The 21,651-nt window shown below is 37.2% G+C and overlaps 1 protein-coding gene across 20 annotated transcripts; it reads left to right on the forward strand.

Moving 5' to 3' along the window:
- Nucleotides 1-1,169: 1,169 nt before the first annotated feature.
- pax6a (paired box 6a) lies at nucleotides 1,170-18,971 on the forward strand. 20 transcript variants are annotated; one of them, XM_079860120.1, is made up of 15 exons: nucleotides 1,170-1,541; nucleotides 5,459-5,604; nucleotides 7,786-7,857; nucleotides 8,076-8,129; nucleotides 8,935-8,964; nucleotides 11,119-11,249; nucleotides 11,616-11,657; nucleotides 11,748-11,963; nucleotides 12,246-12,411; nucleotides 16,250-16,408; nucleotides 16,561-16,643; nucleotides 17,121-17,271; nucleotides 17,379-17,491; nucleotides 17,687-17,828; nucleotides 18,111-18,971. In XM_079860120.1, the coding sequence occupies exons 4-15, from the start codon at nucleotides 8,117-8,119 to the stop codon at nucleotides 18,194-18,196; spliced, it is 1,332 nt and encodes a 443-aa protein (XP_079716246.1). In that variant the 5' UTR covers nucleotides 1,170-1,541; nucleotides 5,459-5,604; nucleotides 7,786-7,857; nucleotides 8,076-8,116; the 3' UTR covers nucleotides 18,197-18,971. The 20 variants fall into 20 exon arrangements, with proteins under 20 accessions (XP_079716246.1, XP_079716247.1, XP_079716232.1 ...); XM_079860121.1 differs by having other exon boundaries at nucleotides 8,941-8,964; XM_079860106.1 differs by lacking the exon at nucleotides 8,935-8,964.
- The last annotated feature ends 2,680 nt before the right edge of the window (nucleotides 18,972-21,651 follow it).

Here is a 21,651-nt window from a genome sequence, read left to right on the forward strand (position 1 = left end):
CACACACACACACACACACGCTTGGAAGCAGAGGGTCGGCGTAAGGGAAAGCTGGCTGGACAGATTTAAGTTTCCGCCTGATCGCGCTCTGGAGTGCAGGCCAGCGGAGAGAGGGAGAGACAGCACCTGGCCCGGCTTTAGCATCCCCATCTCGCTTTATTGACAGCCTGATAAGCGGGGCCAGAACGTGTGGTTTCCAGTGGAGATCTCAAGAACTCTGCTGGGTTGCACCGGATTCACGGGGTCTAAACGGTGGCAGCACTTGATTCTCATGTGCTCTGCCTTTTGAAAATGTGCATAGGCCTACTTTTATGAATCTGCTGTGATCTTTAGTACAAAGATATTATCTTTATGGTCTTTATCGGACTACTATTAACAGTTACGTTGGTTGCATAGCTCCTTGATTCAATAACACTCTCCCAACTGCGGAATAAGCCATTTTAATTGGCTATTTGTCATGCACATCTGACAACATGATTTAAAGCGTTTGTGTTATTACTGCCCGTGCATATGGACAAACATCAATTCCATAACATATAGGCCTATGGGGTCCCATGACACTAAACGTCATTTTGTGTTGTCATTCAGAATAAATAATTAAAAGTGCAAACATGATGAGTTTTAAGTTGTTATATTTTCTGCTGGTGACAGTTTTTAAACAGCATAAATGGTAACACTTTATTTTACAGTCCTTGTTACATATGTACTTCATGTAACTCTCAACCAAATCATAATCCTACCCTTACCTTACAGTAGGTACATGTTGTTAAAAAATATTACACAGTACTTAAATATATAACGTAACAATGACAGATTAAAATAAAGTGTAACCGCATAAATGAATTGCAATATCGCACGTGCATTTCATTTTATTCCTATTTTGAATCTATAGGTGTATTGTATCACAACAAAAAGTGCTCATTTGTGTTTTAAAGAAATCATAGGCTGCAAAAATAATAACTCACTATTCTGGCATTCTTTTCATGATGGTTCGTTTTAAATTGTTACATTTAGATTCGGAGAAACCTCAAAGAAACTTCTTATGGCTTATAAACGCACACAGCAGACAGCCGTTCTTTCAACTTCCCGGTTAGGGGAACGATAAATGGCGTCAATTGTGACGTGGCCCGTCACTCTAGCCAATCACTGCCAGGTTGAGGTTAATATTTAGAGAAAGTTGATGGTGAGACGAGGACGTCTTTTTTATTCCGAACCACGTTTAAAGTGAGGTATTTTGAACTCGTCAAGACAACAGTTAACGCGCGACGTTTGCGTGTGTCGTAAGAAACACGAGGGAGATTAACACTTTCTTCTATTAAATAGGCTAGTATTTTCATCCATACTACAAAGAGGGGTTTACAATCTCTCTCAACTTTTCCCGTGGTTCCCTTTTCGGCTTGTTGGACTGGATATCGTTTACTTTGGGAGTAGTTTTGTGAAACGGATCCGGAGGGGTGCTTTCTAGACACTCTTTACTCTTGTCTCGTTTGGAAACGTTCCTCTCATAACGAAATCACTCAAAGGCTATAGCGTTTATTGAGGTAAGTTTACGACGTTCTAAATTCTTCTTTATACCATGTAGATCACATTGTTGCGCTGACATCATTTTGGGCTCTGTTAATCTCGAGCAATAACAAATAGGATTGGCATGCAGCAGTTTTTTTTTTGCCCTAAAACTATGCCGTGAAATTCATTTATACTTCTTCAATACTTAATACTCGTTTTTGACACCATGCCAGAAAATTGATTTATGTGCAACGTTAAGCCTTGAAAGACATCTGTATACAGGAGATCCTCACGAGGAATGATTATGAGAAATATGTAATCCGTCAGATGAGAGTAAATATCATTCAACCAAATAACTAATTAACAACCTTTTCATTATTATAAAAATATGGGACGTCGCGCATCTGTAAAGCTTAATTTAATATTAGGCTACTAAATAAACAAAAAGTCGAAAACGTATTTGAAGTATTATATAGCCTACCTTTAGTAAGTTACAGAATCAAATTATAAATATATATAATAGACTACTAAAATAAATAAGAGATACATTAATGAATGATCTTTTAATAATATTGTACTTGCCATAAAGGAATATTTTATATAATATGTTAAACTTCCCATAATACAATATAATTCTTCCCATAAAGTAGAATTAGTGTAGTTAAAAACTGTGCATTTAAATGTAAGAGAATAAATATTTTAACCATTATCAATGGCTACTAAGCAAATTGCACTATTCAGTATGGCTACTGATAAAACAGTCGTTAGAATAACATTAATTTTAAGATTAAAGTTCCCAATTATTGACCTGCAATGCTTAAACTTTGCCCTGAATGCAGATTACACGTCCCATAAACTCTGTCACAACTGAAACACGTCATGTTATCGAAATAATTTAAATCTTCACACCAGGCTGATGCAAAACTATCTCTTCTCTCCTCTCCAGTAATCAGTAAAAGAAAGAACGGAAATAACAATTAAAATGATCAGCCCAAGACAATTTCTGTCTATTATAGCCTAATGAAATGGAATATGTGTAACTTGCTTCTTTTAGAGTTACATACATAGCAGGGCCCTTTGCCAGTGTGGTGGTCTGTCGCTGTGGGCAACCACACACGCGCGCGCACACACACACACACACACACACACACACACACACACACACACACACACACACACACACACACACACACACTTTAGCAAGTCCCCTCCCCCAGAACATGGTGACTGGATGTGGGGCTTGCACTGGCCGATAAACTTTTCCCACATTGCCTTAATAAGAGCCAGTCTTTCTCTAGTTCTCTCTCTCTCTCTCTCTGACGTCAGCTGCATTCAGTCCTGTCCCCGCCCCTTATTATTAGTTTTTTTTTCTCTCCCTGTTGAAAACTTTTAGGGAGAGGCGAGGCACCGTCTATTTTGCCTGAGGGAAATAACGACAAGATTAGGTTCTTTTTCATGACCAAACACCACTGACTGCTAATCCGAACTGTGCTAATTGATGGGAGGACTACAAGAGTCCATCCGTGTGAAAAGTCTCGAACTAGTCAAATATTTGATTTAAACAGGTTGTATATTTAAAAGCTGCGTGGTTAAACGATAGCGTAAATAGGCTATTATTTTCCATAAGGATGTTTTGATTTACTTTATATAGGCCTATATACTCTTAAAAGTAAACGTTCCAATTAGAACCAAAATAGTTTTACATGATGTCATGGAATCATCAATAAAAACTTTTAATTTAACGTTAAAAACAAATAGGCTATGGTTCTGAAGAACAGCTAACGAAACATTAATAACTTTTTAAAACAATAGCTAAATTTAAGATCTCTGATTCTTAAGATTATTTGCTAAACCCGGTTGCTCAAAAGAACCATTGAATAACCTTTTTTTTTTTTAAAGTGATTAAAACTGAACTAGGCTATTTTAAGAACAACCATCACTTGGCTTGCTACAAATATTTTAAACAGTATGGGGTCGTAGTACACACACACACACACACACACACACACACACACACACACACACAAACACTAATAACAAACGTTTGAATCACTGCAGAAGAACAACGTGTTGCATTAAGAGGTGAATCCTTCACCAGCAAAAACTTGAAATGGCGAGGAGAGGGAAAATATTGGAAAATATCAAACGGTGTGGAGGGGTCGCACCGCAGGACCCGAGATGACAGTGCATGACGGTCGCGCCAGCTCATTATCCGACTCCCATTCAAGCGGCCTTTCATTGCGATGCAGACTCTTTGGCAGTGTCGTTTGTTTCCTCATTGTGCTATAGTGGGGAATGCAATGGTTGTCAGAGCTCGCATTCACTTTCGCGATAGTTTATTGATGAGCTCCGACTTTTAGCACTTTTCACATGTCAAAACGAAGTCAAGTGTATGCAACCACAGCTTAATTTTATGCTCCGTGCGTCCCAACACATTTTGTCTCTCTTTAAAGCTGTCCCACCATGCTATACTACGTCCCCCCCCCCCCCTCCCCATCTCCAGTTCTTGTATCCCAACCCGGAATCTATTCCACTCCAGTGAACGGGTGGAACACCCCAAGCTGCGAGTGGCGAGCTGAGAGTGCAGCGCATGTAACCTCGAACACAGGCGCGGAGGGGTTGCTTTGGGGTTTACCGAGGTGTGTGCTAATGTCCAAGCAATCAACAAATGTAGTTTAAGTGTCCGGCCATGGACGTAATGATATTTTCATTTCCCCTTTGGCAACCCACGACACGGAGTTTCTTTTTCTCCCGCTGAAAAACGACAACAAATCACGCTATTAATGTAAATAGTATGGGGTCTCCCAACTGATCATTGAGCGCGCGCCCTAAAGGCTGATGACATTCTCAGACACCAAGTCAACAATGACACGTGGAGAAAGTTTGCTCTCGTTTCAGTGGACAAGAGTAGCGTAACTTAACACAATATTAATGGGGTTAAGTACAATGTATAGAAGCAGGCCAACACTTTAAAAAATGATGGTTAGGCCTAGATTTTGTTTTAAGGTGTCTTTTACAGAGTAATATTAACTACACTGTAAAAAATATATATGATCAATAAGTTATGACAACATGTTTTTACATTGCTTTAACTCGCCCAAATAAGTTAAGCAATTTTCCACTTTTTATGTTATACAATATTCAACTAAATTTTTAAGGTCAGTTTAATGTAATTTAAGTTGAAATGACTTAAATATCCAAGTTGATTGTACTTAAATTTTTTTTAAAAAGTTGCTGCCTTCAATTTTTTATTTATTTACTTATTATAGGGTTCTGATTAGGGTTTGGTTTAGATGTAATTATGCATAATTTGTAGTTATTAGTAACTACATAACATATGCAACAATAACATAAAATAAAGTGTTACCGAAATTATTATTTGTAGCCTGCTCCCTTTAATAATATACAGTGTCTGTACCGTGACAATGCTCGTGTTGAATCGAAATCATGGTAGGCTACTTTGGTAATTCCAAGAACATTTTGTATCTTAGCCTATGCCAAAAACTTTTTTCTATAAAAGTGTCTAGTCACCCAGAATTCAATAGTCCGATCGCCCAAATGCATGCCAATGGAAAAACGGGTAGAGAATCATCTGCTTATGAGGAGTGATTAAGTAGGGTTAAAAACTAGATTTTTTTTTTTTGCTCGCCCTGTTTCCCGCTCTGTCACCGGGGCAGGAGGAAGTGTTTTGCTGGGAGATGATGACAGAGGTCAGGCTCAGCTAATGGGCCACTGAAGAGGAGAGGAGGCGAGGCACAGACCAGGAACACATACATTAATACACGAGTGCTATCACCAATCAGCATAGGTGCGCGCCCTCTCTCTCTCGCTCCCTCTCCCTCTTTTCCCCCCTCTCTCTCTCTCTCTCTCACTCACTACCACGAGCGCACATTTTTCAGTCTCGCGCAGTCTTGACATCCCATTTTATTGTCAATCTCTGTTTCATTCGCAGGGAATTTAAATTTTCCACACAGACCATCAGTTGGAAACTATAAAAGACAAACTGTTTGAGGACGATTTTCTTCAGAGCCTTCTCCTTATTGTAAACGAAGTATTTCAGCGAGGATACGAAGGCTGTTGGAACTATGCCTCAAAAAGGTAAGTTAAGACATTCTTCTCTTTTGAGCAACTCGCACGCATATGCACCGCAAAGTGAAAATCTTGTTAAACGTACACGCCAGCTTTAAAAAGAAAAACTGTTGGTTTGTAAATAATAATTATGAGGGGGAAAAAATGACTGCTACTAAAGTTATTTGTGTCCTTGAAAAAAAAGAAAAGAAAAAAAAAACTAAAACAGAAAACTTAAAGCTGCATGGCCTCGTGGTGGCAAACTAAATCATTGATTTTCACGGACGCTCTTTGCCTTTTTGTGCTTCAGCTATGTCGAGTTTTGTGCCAAGCAAAGTTCTTATTTATGACAGAGAAAGCAAAAGTCACAGTAGGCCAAGACCGCGATCAGTCCTGAAAATGGGAACGCAATGACCCGATGAGGTGGAGTGTCAGGTTGAATCACACCATCACATTCAGCCGGGCGCCAGCACCAATCGCACCGTGAACTTGGTGTTTTGCTTTTCAGTGCTGCCTTCTTTGTCCAAAGACTTACTTTTAAAAAGCAGAATTACATTCAAGTCTAAAATTCAAACTTAACCGTTAAGGTTATTATTGCATTTTGTTGTTTAGTTTGTATTAAAAAAACGAACTGAAAAATATTATCGATATTATTGTGTATACGTTGATGTTTAAATAAATATTAAATTCGACACTTTTTAAATGATGTAAAATTAAATGCATCTTATTCTATTTTAAACGGTGACTGTATTTTATATCCTGCATTATAGGCTACGTATAGCAGTTTTATAAATCTGTTGCGATGTAAATCCGCATCGTTTCCAACTTTCGAAACTTTCACTCGAATGTACTTTCCGCAGAATATCAAAGGCTTGAGAATAAGTGTGCTTAATTAAGAGCCTTCATGTTGCACATTAGAACGAACAAAATGCAGATTAGGCCCTGTCAATTACAGACAGCACTATTAAAACAGATCATTAACTAAAAAGATAAGTACAGGCAGAAGACCTTAAATAGCCCATGGGTAAGAAATACTAAATAGTTTACTTAGTAAAAATGACATCAACATTTATTTGCAATTTAAAAAAATATATATTTGTTTTGATTTTCCGTATTTGTAGAAATATGAGAAAACGTGAAATGTTTAAATAAAATAGTTACAAATAATTTCAATTAAAAGGCAATAAAGTACATTATTAAAATGATAAATGTTATTTAATGAAACACGTGCAACTCAACGCTGGCAATTAGTGTATGTATTTATTTGTTGCTGTGCACTGTAAACCGCGCACACAATCCATCTACTTAAAAAGAAAAAGAAAAAAATCAAAGCAGGGAGTATTTCTTCAGTGGCCTCCTTTTCGGTAAATGTATTGAATGGGTTCTTTATTGCAATTGTCTTTTACCAATTGAGCGCCCCACTGCGCTGTTGTACATTTTTTTACAGCCCTTAACGACATATACCAGTAACACAATTACCTCCAGATACTTATAACAAGAAATTACTTTTCTATTTCGCGCAACGAGACAAACAAAAAGGCATTGAGGTAACGGGCACCGGGTCACAGTGAGCTGCACTGGCTGATGCGGGTGAAGGGGGGGGGGGGGGGGGGGTATGCTGAAGGAAGAGGAGGAGGGGGACTCGCTCCCTTCAGCTCTTTGTATTTTCTGAGAGTTGTTGGTACGTTTAGTTGGAAGCGGTGTAGCTAGTTAGGGAGCCCGGGTTTTACTCTCTGGGTTTTGGTGTAGAGGGAGAAAGAAAGCTATTGTTAAAATTCAGCGGGGCTTTGTCGGGGACCCCTCACCCCTCCTGGCTTTACTTTTCCAGCGCAGCCAGGCGAGGTAGACAGCGTGTGTCACCAGAAGAGAGGATCTGAAGGGGAGGGATAAAAAGTAGGCCTTGCCAACAACATTTTGAAGTTTTGTAGGGGAAAAGCAGATGTACATGTCGAAAATATTTTGTATAATAATAAAAACACTATTAATAATTATAACAAAACCAACAATAATATCGATTATTAAACTTAAAATTAGAAAACTTAACCAAACTAAAACTTATCTTAACTATGATAAACACACAAATTAATTACTGTATTAGTAATAAAAACAATATCTACAAAAAAATAAAAGAAGCTTATATTAGATTTAGTTGTAATGCTAAATAAATAATTACAGCTAGGTGTACTAATAAATTGTTTTGCTTTGTCCTAGGGATATTTTAATAGAGTGAAGCAGATGCGAGTCTATAAATTGTTTTAAGCGGACAGTCAACTCTGTTTCCAGGCAAGTTTAAACCCTGGGCATAAGTGTATTTGTGGAGACAGTTTTTTTTTTTTTTTTTGTTCTCACTTTTTGCAGCATGAATGCAAAAATAAAATGCTGAAGCTTTAGCCCATGCACACAATATTGTCCGTAACTTTCTTGCACACAAATTGCACTGCAATACACATGATTTAAAAATGTGAAACTGACCAATATTATTGTTTCTTTATGACTAATAGAATACTATAACCGGGCCACGTGGGAGTCTGGCGTCGCGTCCATGATGCAAAACAGTAAGTGGAGTTCTTTTCTTTTTCTGAAATGCGTTTTTGTCTATTAAATAAAAAGGTGAGCGGAAAAAATAAACACGAGGAAAAACGAGAGAGGCGTCAAGCCAGAAAGGCATTTGTTTTGGTATATTAGTGAAGGCAGTTTACACTGTTCGTCAGGGGTGTTGGGCGCGTGCATGCTGCCAAAAATTTTGCCTGTCATTCATATACAGCTCCCTCAAAGTAGCTGAGCACTAAGCTAAACTCACTGCTAAACTCAAGCTTGACTTGAACTATTTTACAGTTTTATGGAACTTTATTCCAATATTTCAATTCGTACGGCTACATTTGAGAGAGCAATAATTACATTATCTGTGAGAAATTTCCTGAATTAAAAAAAAGTCACATAGAAGCCTGCATAGCTACACAACCTAGTTAGAGTGTCTAACCCATATGCTCTTTGCATAATTGTGTGTGTGTGTGTATTAGAGAGAGAGGATGTTTCTGCTTGACTTGCTTTTAAATAATTGCTGAATTAATGTTAGCATCGGCGGCCAATCCACCTAGTCCATTAGCAGAGGAGAAATTGACATTGCATGATTCTGATGGAACTTCTCTCATGTTTATGAAACACCGCGAGAGTGAAATAATAGACTGAGCTTTGATGCAGCATTGAGTGTTGTAGAGCATGAATAAATTACATGCGCTTATGTGTCTGTCTTTGAGATGTGTGAAGGCCAACTAGCAAAACATATACTTAGTCATTTGTAGAAAGCACTGAGTAAGTTATGATTACAATAAATGAGACATATTTTCTCTCTTAATGCTGGACAAGAGGTGTATGACATCTGTAACGAAGGTGTGTTGAATGTCATCCTCTCATTTCTATTCCTTTTATTGTTGTAAGTGCCAGTTATTTGCTCTGTCCTCATGTACTGTTGTAGTCATTAATTTTGACGTCCTTAGAAAAGATTATGTATTTTGGAAGGTGCAAAAATTTGGAGTAACGAAGCATTTCAAATTAGGTCAGCAGAAGTAGAGCACATGAAACAAAATGAGCGATAAATAAAAATCATATCCCCACACTTTAAAAAATTATTGGAATAAAAATCACAAAATATTACGCGGCGTAAAAAAAATATGTTTTTTTTGTTTGTTTTGTTTTCAGTGTAGGCTACACAAATGTTGCCGTGTGATTTCTCGCGTGTATTAATAAATAGATATCATTTGGGTTAGGCCTTTGGTTTGTTTAAAGGTCACAGGCGGCAACCCAAGCTTTGTGCTAATAACTCTTGGGTGTATATAGAGTGGAGCGTCCAAATTGACACCATATGTCTTCTTATTAATTGATTAGAAACAGAGTACCGCGCGCGCAATGATTGCCACTGGGCGAGACCCACACCATTCACCGTGGGGAATTATAGAACGATTAAGACTTAACCTTTCAAGCGAAAGTTTTGATTTTATATCCTAATCTGCGTGTTGGCCAGCTCAAAACAAGTGGATGCATTTAAGAGCCATACGGCATATGGTTTCAAAGCCAATAAATCCTCAATGCGTCTATTACGGAACAGAAAAACACTGTAATTCCGAATTCCGTTTTTCATTCTGCATTTCTTTATGTTAAGAGTACTTGACATATTAGCAGAAGTAGTTCTCAGGTAGAATAAACTATAAAGCACGTCGTTATCTTCATAATGCGTAATACAAATAAAACACAAGATTTTATATTTGGCTTTGCAGATTTTCGCATTAACCTGCAGATCAAAACAGCATCCCGAAAATTTGCTCCCAGTGCTTAAATATAGGCAATGGAGGTTTGTCACTTGGGGAAAAAAAGAAATGTCACTTTTAATAAATTAAGGGCGAGGCGCGCCCCCGTGAACGTTCACGCGCACAGCCCCTGGCTACCTTAAAATTAAGCTTCCCTTAAAGGGGAAATGAGTAGAGTCCAATTTAGGCTGAGTGATATCCAAATGCAGACAGAAAGGGTCGTTTTATCATGCTACTATTTGTCGTGACGATGCGATTTTCAAAAGCAGAGCGATGTCATAAAGTGACATGCCTGCCACAAGTGCTCCAACTGATCTTTTCAATTAGCCTTCCATGCATGATCCAGGGCGACTTCCGCCTATTTCCAGAAATTAAGCTCAAACTTGACATGCAGCTAGCTTTATTTTAAAGACAAATGTCAGGCAGGCTCATCATATTTTCCCCCTCTTCTATATTTGGAGCTTATTTATTGCAAAGGAGCTTGTGCTCTTGGACTCAATTTAACGCGAGGCTTCGGAGGGAAGGGAGCTGAGAAGTAAAGCAAACCGGGAAGGCTGCTTTTCCGTTTTGGCTTCAGGTTTGGTGCCTTTGGTCTGCTTTTTGGGGTCTTTAGTAACATAAGCCAATTGGTTACATAGGAAATGCTGTGCATTGCTTGATGCTTTTTTTCTTTCTTTTTCTTTTTCTAAAAAAAAAAAAAAAAAAAAAAAAATTGTTTTACTTAATGTGTGGGGCTATGCTTTAAACCATTGCAGCGTTTAAGAAGTTTTAGTGTAATGCCACAAATAGCATTACGCCATCTGATCCGTTTAAGGCTTTGCAAAGATGCGCAAATCTCGGCTCAGTGGGTTGGATATGTTTTGCTCCAGATCATACGAGAGCGCTGACGCTTAATCAATGTTCTGCATGTGTAATTATATTACAATTGTGTATTAGGAGATTATGATATTATACGAGCACATCTGGAGAACAGTCGAAAACATATGACAGCTGAACAACAGCAATAATTACCGGCTATGCTGATTTAAAAGCGATTTACACTGGTCTCTGCTGAATATTGAGATTTGTTGACAATGCTCTAGTAATGCTTGACTCATTTTAGACAATTGCGACCTGAAAGCTTCTATTTATAAAAACAGCTGTGGGATTCTGGATTCTGAATTTTGGAACATTGGATTCTGTTTGAATAGAGTCTGGTTTGCTAAATGCTGGGTGAATTACAAGCTCTTTCTTTTTTTAGGTCACAGTGGAGTGAACCAGCTCGGCGGTGTGTTCGTCAACGGCAGACCGCTGCCCGACTCCACGAGACAGAAAATAGTTGAACTCGCTCACAGTGGCGCGCGGCCGTGTGACATATCCCGGATTCTGCAGGTGATGATAAGGCATTTTCCTTTCATGTTAACTCTTCACCAAAACAACTGCAATAACTTTACAGTAGTTTTGTTTCACATTTGTGCTGTTTCATACTGCTTTTTCCCAGCTGCATAGCAATTTTTTTTTTTTTTTTTAAAGAAACCTTTGCATTATTAATGCCAGCGAGCAACGAGGGTTCATTTCAAATTTCATTTTGGAATGCATAAACAGTGGTCTTGTGGAATGGATCGAAGCACTTCTCATCTTTTTTTCCATTTGGCAATTTTTAAAATTTGGCGAGCGAAATGCATTTTTAAAAAGTGCATCATTTCTCGTACCACTGAAGACATATTTTTTGTGTTAAAGGTATTTCTTGTGTTATAGACCCATGCTGATGCAAAAGTCCAAGTGCTGGACAATGAAAACGTAAGCTTATCATTGCTTGCAGCATACACTTAACATTTCACACTAGTTTTAAATAATGTATGTGAATTGTTTCTTTTGTTTTCCATCTAGGTGTCGAACGGCTGTGTGAGCAAAATCTTGGGTAGATACTATGAAACAGGCTCCATCAGACCCAGGGCGATCGGAGGAAGTAAACCACGAGTAGCGACTCCAGAGGTGGTCGGCAAAATTGCCCAGTACAAGAGGGAGTGTCCGTCAATCTTCGCGTGGGAAATCCGAGACAGGCTGCTATCAGACGGGGTCTGCACAAACGATAATATACCCAGTGTAAGTTCATGCATTAATTAACAACATCATGAGTTAATGCGTAATAATTTGATTGCTTTGTTGCTTAAATGCATGCACTATGACCTTGAACGTGAACATTCTCCAACATCAGCCACCCCCGGCCACTGCTGTAATCTCCTCACTAGAGGACAATGCAATGCGATGTAATGCTCTGGCATGTAGGCCTGTGTAGAAATGGGGCCAATCGTTCCGAAAGCCAAGATGCCACATCGCGGACGCGCGCTTTAATTAATGTGCCGCATCTTTGGGTTCGTCTTTCAGGTGTCATCGATAAACAGAGTACTGCGCAACCTGGCTAGCGAAAAGCAACAGATGGGCGCAGATGGCATGTATGAAAAGCTGAGGATGCTGAACGGTCAGACCGGCACGTGGGGGACCCGGCCGGGCTGGTACCCCGGAACCTCAGTGCCAGGACAGCCCAATCAAGGTATGGCTATTTTACTTTCCATAGAGGAAGATGGTGCAAAAGGGGGCATTGCATTCGCTGATTGTTATTTTGCTATCTGGATTCAGTTCACATTGATCTGTATAGCGCTTTTCACTATAGGCTACATATTGTTTCAAAGCAGATGTACAGAAAATGCATGCAATTTAGAGTGAACTGTTACTAGAGGTGGCTGTGTCCAAGTAATGTATTTCAGAAATGTACATGTACAAATCACGCAGTTAGCTAACAATGTATAATGAGAAACAATGAGCTGTAATTTGTGGACACAATGATAATAATATATGGAAAGTTTAGCATTGGTGCATGTTGATTCAGAGTAATTCATGATGAATTATTATCTAAAAAGGTCAAACAATTAGGCTACCGTAATAATAATAATAATAATAAAGAATGTTTTTAGTTTTTAAATTCCATATAGTTAGATTATTGTTATATATAAATTTAAATAAACGCTTCATAAATTATATGTTGCAGCACAGGGCTTAAATTACTGTTATAATATTAATAATTGAATTAAATACCTTGAATTATTAAATTATATGCCATAAAGATAATATAAAAATTACGAATAGTAATTCGAGTTGCAATCCACATTCACAGTTCATAAGAAAGAGACATCGAAATAAACAGGGAAGCGTGTGTGGATTCCCTTAGCAAAATATTGTTTCTGTCACACAGAAAAATGTTATGAGAACAGTTCTGTCGCTATGTAATAGCTCATTAGAGAACGTTTTGTTCCCATTAAGGTGACTTAAATACGTGTTTAGTTCGAGGAGACAGCTGTGGAAATGTTCCACCGGAGACACCCTGGACATGATATGGCAACGTTTGCCAATTAGTGTTAAAGGCGCTACTCAACGAAAGACAGACGTAAAAAGATACAAATATAGAGAATTAATGTCTGTATAGCTAACATCGGCGTGTCAAATCAGTGACTGGTTGCAGCAACTTTTTTTTTTAGCTTTGCCAAGGAGAGTAGCCTATCCTAAAGCTGGTTCACATGAGAAAACACACGTTATAGCCTATAATATTTACCATGTTTTTATGAGAAAAATTAGAGATGTTTAGCCTACTAAAACTATATAGGCTAGTACAAGATACTGGACTAATTTGATTTCGCCTGACATGCTACATAACAAGTATGTATGGCTATGCATAGGGCCTATTTAATACGGTTTATTGTCATGTGGCCTCGTATACCAGAATGTTTAAGACGAAAACGATAAAAACAAAACACGCGAGATAACATGCTTATTTACTTTAATAAAGTGCTTATTTTTTTATTTGATCGATTAATTGATAATTTATATATAATTGCCACATTGTTAAGCATCTAATTTCTGATTTATGACAAACCTTTGCGTTTAAAATATAATAACAGCCATCACTATCTGTGTTGGGCTATTTTTGAGACTTTTTTTAAGTAGCTAAACTACTTATATCGATCCTCTCTTATATAGCTGTCATAGACATTAGTCTGGGTGAGGTTTCTGAGCGAGAGAAATATGGTCGCAATCTGATGAATGTCACGCAACACTGAATAAAATCGCGGATTCATCTGGGCTGACAGGACGCTAAAAGAGACAACTCTATAGCATTCAGAGGAACAGCCCCTCCCTCCGCCATAGGACCGGGCTACTAAAGCCGTCTAAAGGATTTGGACACTTTTCCTTTTCCAAGGGTCCTCGCATGTTTTGATCAAGGCCTCCACAGCTGAAAGATGCCGCGGTTGTTTTGCCACATTTTTGCTTGCCTTCCGCCTCACCGGTTACGACAACGCCCCAATAAGGAATGATTTTATTTCCCACCGCCTTTCTCAGAGAAAACAAATCCTAAATCTGGCGACAGTTGGTCAAGCTTTTGAGAACAGGCCACACATTCGGATTAGCTCTTGAAAAGTGTGGATACTACACACAAAGACCTTTTAAAACGTTTTTTTTTTGAACATAGAAACGCACTGTCTTTGATGAATAAATTACTTTGAGAAGAAAAGGAAAGCTAGTAGGCCTGATAGCCTAATATTTCACATGCTTGTCAGTAGATTGGGTGACCATGTTAAACTTACATCATACCAGTAAAAAAGTATTGAACAATGTACAGAATATTTTTATTATTTGTTATTGTATTAGTCTGAGCTTCATACAACCTATTACTGTAAAAAAATATCAGCTGCCTTAAAATTATTGAGTTATAAACCATGCGTAATTGAAAAAAATTAAGTTATGTGAACTTGACAATTCCACATAATTTATGCGGAAACTTAACTTTTTAAGTTAAGTCTATGTAGGCTACTTAATAATTTTAAGGCAAAGGGTTTCCTCACTTTTTTTAAGTTAAGTCAACTGATCACTTTTTACAGTGACATGCTATGAGCTTAATTTTTATAAGGTTATTATTGTTACTTAGTTCATCACCTCTAGAAAAAATACCAAAATAATTTACAGATTACTTCCAAAAAATACTCATATGAAAGGTGAACTAAATTTCATAACGTGGTTTTAACTCATTTATCCTCATATAGTTTGATATGTCTTGTGTGAAATCAGTTAAATAAACCTGCATGTTTAAAAAAAAATCGAAAGGGTTATATTCTCATAGCTGTAACCTGTGGGAACTATAATCTCAAAAATTGCTAATTTGCTCTATAAGATCCCAAAAAACAAATCGTAAGCTAACATTACTGTAGCCTATGTTTATATATTTAAAATATTTTACTGACAGGCAGACTTTTTTTCAGACTTTTTCCACTATAATTTACATGTCCTGTGAGCATTCATAAAAGACCCTTTAAATATTAAACATTCCAAATTTTTGACACAGACTGGAAGTTTGGCCTGTGGCCACGTGACTATTTAAACCACCACCCATGTAAAAGTCCATTCAGTCTGGAGTTTCATTTATATTAGACAACTGTGTGTAAAATATCAACAAGTTTCTTTAGAGTTTTCAAACTCAAATATTTAGCCTCAAATGTATCTGGTGGGCTTAATTAGGCACTGGTGTCCAACAACACAGCAGGGTTAAAGCTTATCGACTCAAAACTGGCACTCCTATCCCCTTGTCTGTGACAAACAAGAGCCTTCGCATTTCGATGTCTCATTCACGGTGGCCTGGCTGTTTTCTCCCTGCGCCTATAAGAAGGTATAAATCCTAACCGGGGTTGAACGGGCCGGCCCTAGGGACAGTGATTAATGACAGTAGAGCATAAAGGTTAACACGCCGAGCTGAAAAGTCTGTTGACTGGAATCCTCGTGCTACAATGACCGCTCGAGAGAATCCTTTTGTCGCCTGGTCCAATTGTGTCCTCAAAATTCAACCCACGAAAGTTTGCCATCCGTCCTCACAGCCAGTATTTAAGAGTTACCCTACTCTCCCGCATTGTGTGACTGTGAAAGCATCCCTCTCCTATTCAAGTATTGGTGGTCACCTCAATAGCTCTGCAAACTCCCATATGGTGGCCGTAGCCTAATTGAAGAACTCTGGGATGAAAAGGGGGGAGAGGGTGTTTGGTTTTTAAAAACATTTGAAAAGATTTCTGGGACATTTTAATCGCGTTTCTGTAGAGCCCTCGAGCTCGTCAGCCTTTGTGACTCGATGCTGAAAGATCTAAGCGAGCGTGCTCGAAATGTTTTCCCACAACATTGCAGAGGGCGATACTGTAGCCTACAAAACGCTCCACTAATTTTGTGCCACATTGTCCCTACATAAATATGACAAGCAAACTCTAATATACCCTAATTAAAGCATGGAGTCCAAACTGAAAACGAGAATCATGTTTTTAGACAGAATTATCTTACATTTTATATTTCCTTTCCAGATGGCTGCCAACAGTCAGACGGAGGTGGTGAGAACACAAACTCAATAAGCTCCAATGGGGAAGACTCGGATGAAACACAGATGAGGCTTCAGCTAAAAAGAAAACTGCAAAGGAACCGCACATCTTTCACACAAGAACAAATAGAAGCACTTGAAAAAGGTAAACATTGAGATTATTACTATTGAAGCACACTTCATTTCAAAAATATTACTTTTTTGGTAAACTTTTATTTGTTGGATTTAAAGATAGCTAAATTACTTTGCATGATATCGCAGCTCTTTTTTAACATTATTTTTTAATGTTTCCACCAGAATTTGAGAGAACGCACTATCCTGACGTGTTTGCGCGAGAGAGACTTGCTGCGAAAATAGACTTACCAGAAGCAAGAATACAGGTGAGCGAAAACACTAGAATACAAAAACAGAATGAAAACTGGTAAAACGGGACACTTTCTAATAATTTTCCATCGCCCTAGTTTTAAAATATTATCATAAGTGTCATAAATAGCTGCTCAAATGATATCACAGTTTTGTGGCTTTAAGCACTTAAAATTTAGTCTCTCTCTTCTGGAAAAAAACAGTGCAAAAATATTGATGACTCATCCTGCACTACACAGATTTTGTCCAATCAAATGTCTTCAATGAGATTGTCCCACCCACTAAACCTTCAACGGATTATCAAGTAGCTGTGATGTAACTAAATCATATATATATATATGATAAATATGTCAACAACACAGGAAAGAAAACTGCCATCTTATTAAATACTAAACTTGAAGTGTCCCACTTTATCAGTCTTCATCCTGCTAGATATTAATTGTTGCAAGTTGTTTTAAAAGTCTTTGAAATCTAACTAAAGCATGTCCGTCCAGGTGTGGTTCTCAAACAGAAGAGCAAAATGGAGGAGAGAAGAAAAGTTAAGAAATCAAAGAAGACAGGCCAGCAACTCTTCGAGTCACATACCCATCAGTAGCAGCTTCAGCACTAGCGTTTATCAGCCAATCCCTCAGCCCACAACGCCAGGTAAAGACCCTAAAATGCATGAAATAAGCAAACACTACTGAAATTATACAAGAAACTACGATTTTAGACATTTTCAAAAAAAAAAAATTCTTTTACTTTTTAAACAGTATCCTTCACATCGGGATCCATGTTGGGAAGACCAGACACGGCCCTTACGAACACATACAGCGCTCTTCCACCAATGCCAAGCTTCACCATGGCCAACAACATTCCTATGCAAGTATGTCAGTTTAGTGCTTCACGCTGTACTATATTGTTCTACACGGTTGTGCCTACCTCAATGTTTCAAAGGATTAGTAATTTGATATTTCCGCACACTGTAAATCTAATGCAACTACAGCATGCAGGTCTGTAGGGCTGTTTATATTAGATGTGAGTGTTGCTGACAGGTTTGCCCCTCTTCCCCCCTCCACAGCCCAGCCAGACCTCATCCTACTCCTGCATGTTGCCCACTAGTCCTTCGGTGAATGGGCGGAGCTATGACACATACACACCACCGCACATGCAGGCACATATGAACAGCCAATCAATGGCCACCTCAGGCACAACCTCAACGGGTAAGTGTTTAGTCTTCTACCAAAGCAAAAAATTAAATATATATATACATGCCTAAAATAGCGGAATACACGTGATGCATGATAAGGATAAACTTTTCTGCAATTTATTTTTTAATTTTTATACATTTTTTAAAGAACCTTTTATTTATTTCTATTTAATTTCGTATTTATCATTATATGATTTCATATTTTTATTAAAATTTTTATGCATTTTTTTCTTTTTAAAAATGCTCTTAAGTTACATAATATGACAATATTTCCTTACTTTTTGTCATGCTACAGGTCTAATCTCACCTGGGGTGTCTGTACCAGTCCAAGTGCCAGGCAGTGAAGCAGACATGTCCCAATACTGGCCCAGACTACAGTGAGAACAAGACACAAGAGAACAAAAAAAAGAAAACAGAGGAGAGGATAAAAGAGAGGAGCTCCTTCATCTCCTGACGTCTCTCGGCTTCAAGGCAGGGCTGTTCAGCAGTATTTTACTATGGAAGGAAAAGAGGAGACTCTAAAGGACCTTTTTGTACTGGGATAGTGCCACTTCTCTATCATTCTTTGGACACAAAGACTTGAAGAATAAAAGAGAACAGACTTCTGTAAAGTGCCCGGTATTATATCGTAAAATGGAAAAAAAAAAATCTCTGTTTTTCAGTTTCCAACTTAAGTCATTTTGATGTATTTGTACATGTAATGGCCAATTGTATGTTATGACAAAAAAAGGAAAAAAAAATTTAACAACCGTGGATGGACTGTCAAACTAAGTTGGTCTTGCATCGGTGAGCGGAAGAACATTTGTGCAGGCTTATTCATCATTCTTTTTTCATCATCAGCTGATATCAAGAACTTCTGCCCATTTCTGTTTCAAATGTGGACCTGTAGAAACAAACAATCTCTGTATCATTTCAAGACAAAAACTGCAACAGAGTTCAGAGGAAGCCAATCCAGAATTTGTTTTCCAAAGCTTGCAGACAAAAGCAAGCTGTTGAACATGGTGACTGCTGAACTGGAAGAGGAAAATGTTTGGTAGCTTAAAACGGTAGATTGTGTCTTCGATGTAATTCAGTTTTGTTTATGTCAAAATATAAGTATTTGTCTTCCCTAGAAGTCTCGCAGAACAATTTCTATAATAAAAATAATTTCATTTTATAATTCTCTGAATATTCAATACATACAGTACATGCTTTACATGCAACATAACTAACATTAATGTAGCCAAAAATAAGAATGGCGTATCAGTTATTACACTCTTCAGCATATGCATTTTGTTGTCCCTTTTCATGATAAAATCAACGATCAATCATTTAATTTCATCCAATCTCATACAACTATTTGAACAACTAATAATTGATTCATTCATTTTAAATGTTTAATCTGAAAGAGAATCTTCTCAAACAGAAAACTGTTTAAACGTTTATATATATATATATATATATATATATATATATATATATATATATATATATATATATATATAATTCAAAAATGACTAAGGTAATTTCAGCTTATTTATTAAAAACGTGATTGAACGTATATTGGTAACACTTTACAACAAGGTCTCATTTGTAAGTTAATGCATTAGCTAACATGAACTAACAAAGCATTTTTTAAAGCATTTATTAATCTGTTAACATTAGTTAGTAAAAATCTAAAGTAAAAGTTCATTGTTTGTTCATGTTGGTTCACAGTGCATTAACAAATGTTAAAGTGTCGGCTATTAGCAAATGTTGAAATTAACATTAACTAAGATTAATAAATGCTGTAGAAGTTATGTTTATTAAAACAATTCTGTTAATTGGAATGAAGCTGAAATAAAATAAAATATCAATATCTGTTGAAAAACTTAAACTAAACAAACAAACTGGTACTAAACTGAAATAAGTATTACAATTATTAACCGGAAAAAAACAAAACAAAACATTAAATCTAATCTAAAACTAAAATATAAATATAAAAAAGCTAATTCAAAATAATAATACAATCATAACAAAACTAAAATAACACTGGTTCATGGTTAGTTTTCGGGTTAAATGAAACCTTAAGTGTTACCGTGTTAAAGTGTTCTTGTGACATTTCACTAAGCCTGTTGTCTTTAAAATTACCTGCATGTTAATAATTGATAATCTGCATTTATGTTGATCTTGTTACATTAAGGAATGAATGAAAAGCGAAAAGTGGGGTCCCATAGTCAGAAAACGTATTCACTGTACAAGTGCTATCGGCATGCCATCAAAAACACATTTCGGCAAATGCTCCGTTCAATACACCACCATTACTATCGCATGAAACAGCAAGGAAACAAACAAAGAGAACTCAAGCAACTGTTTAGGCCTACTCTAAAGAAGAAATCAAAAACAATGCATTTATCTTACCAGTAAGTGAAATGATTGCAGGGTAAAATATGTAATTTTGCCCCCTCGGTAGACTCAGCAGGGAGGGAAATGTAGAGAGGAATCCTTACAGGAGAACGGTCAGGTATACGTGTGACAGCGATTGGCCTGTTCGTCACGTACAGAAAATAAAGTGAAAACTAGGTATGTAACACAGACATCGAGACAAAATGATACAGTAGTCTGGAAAATGTATATAATTTGTGTATAACTGCCCTATATATAGGCTAAAATAATATAACTAATTTGAAATGACAATCACCTAAGGGTACGTTTACACGACAGCGATGTAGGCCTACTAAAAATGGAAAGAAAATTAATTTGCGTTTTCAGGTACATATGAACATCAAAACATATGAACATTGTCAGAGCGATTAACAACGCTGTATTATGATGCCAGGCCAGTAGTTGGCGATGTCACTTTGTAAAAATGTGCTTTGTGGCACTATGTGCCTATAGACTGAACACGTAATACGCCTGCGCATGACGTCACCGTTTTCACAAATTCATGTTTCTGTAGTTTATACGGATACGATAACTCTATCGTTTTCAAAAACATGCACTTTGAAATCCGTTTTCAAAAGTTTGCTTTTTCCAGGCACCAAAGTCATGTAAATGAACGGCCAAAACACATCAAAAGTTTTCCGTTTTTAGTTGAAAACGGTGTTGTGTAAACGCATTATGTGTTCAGTCTATTGGAGCGTAGTGTTTCTTTACAAAGTGACATCGCCAACTACTGGCATGACAGCGTTTTTAATAGTTTCGTGTTAATAGTTAGTGAACGGGAATCGTTTTGATAATGTTGTCACCTGTACATGAAAAAAAAAAAAAAAAAAAAAAAAAAAAAAAAAACCCTTTCTGTTTTTAGTACATCGGGTAAACGTACCCTTGGTGTATCGATGGAATTAGTAATATGTGAGAGGAAGTTAGGATCAAATTTGTGTTGATGTCAAAGGCAACAAAAAGAAGAGAGCTAAACTTTGAGCTGAGGGTTTAAACGACTGTTAGATTTATGAACATACAGGATGGCACTGTTAACGTTTGCATAAAATGTACTATCAACATTAATTGTAGGAAATTTAGGTGCTCTGATATAATATGGCATGAGAGTTTGTGGAGGAGTGGATGAATGATGCATCTATGAATTGTATTGTCTTGTAAACAGCTGCAAACAATATATATTAATAGTCTGAGCTGTTGCAAAATTTAACAAGTCAAGTTGGATGCCATGTATTGATTAAAATCAAACATAATCCATGAAATTTTACTGATTTAATAGTATTTGATTAATTAATAGAGTATGTGGAAGTTGAACAGGAGTGTAAAATAGTGTCTAATTCAAATTAAAAATCAATTGTAAACAGAATGTTAAATAATATGTTAAATGACCCCACACTGATAGTAGTACCAGTCATTTTGTCTAGACTTTTTTTTGTCCC

The sequence above is a fragment of the Squalius cephalus genome, assembly GCF_949319135.1.
Source record: "Squalius cephalus genome assembly, chromosome: 23".
Lineage (NCBI taxonomy): Eukaryota > Metazoa > Chordata > Actinopteri > Cypriniformes > Leuciscidae > Squalius > Squalius cephalus.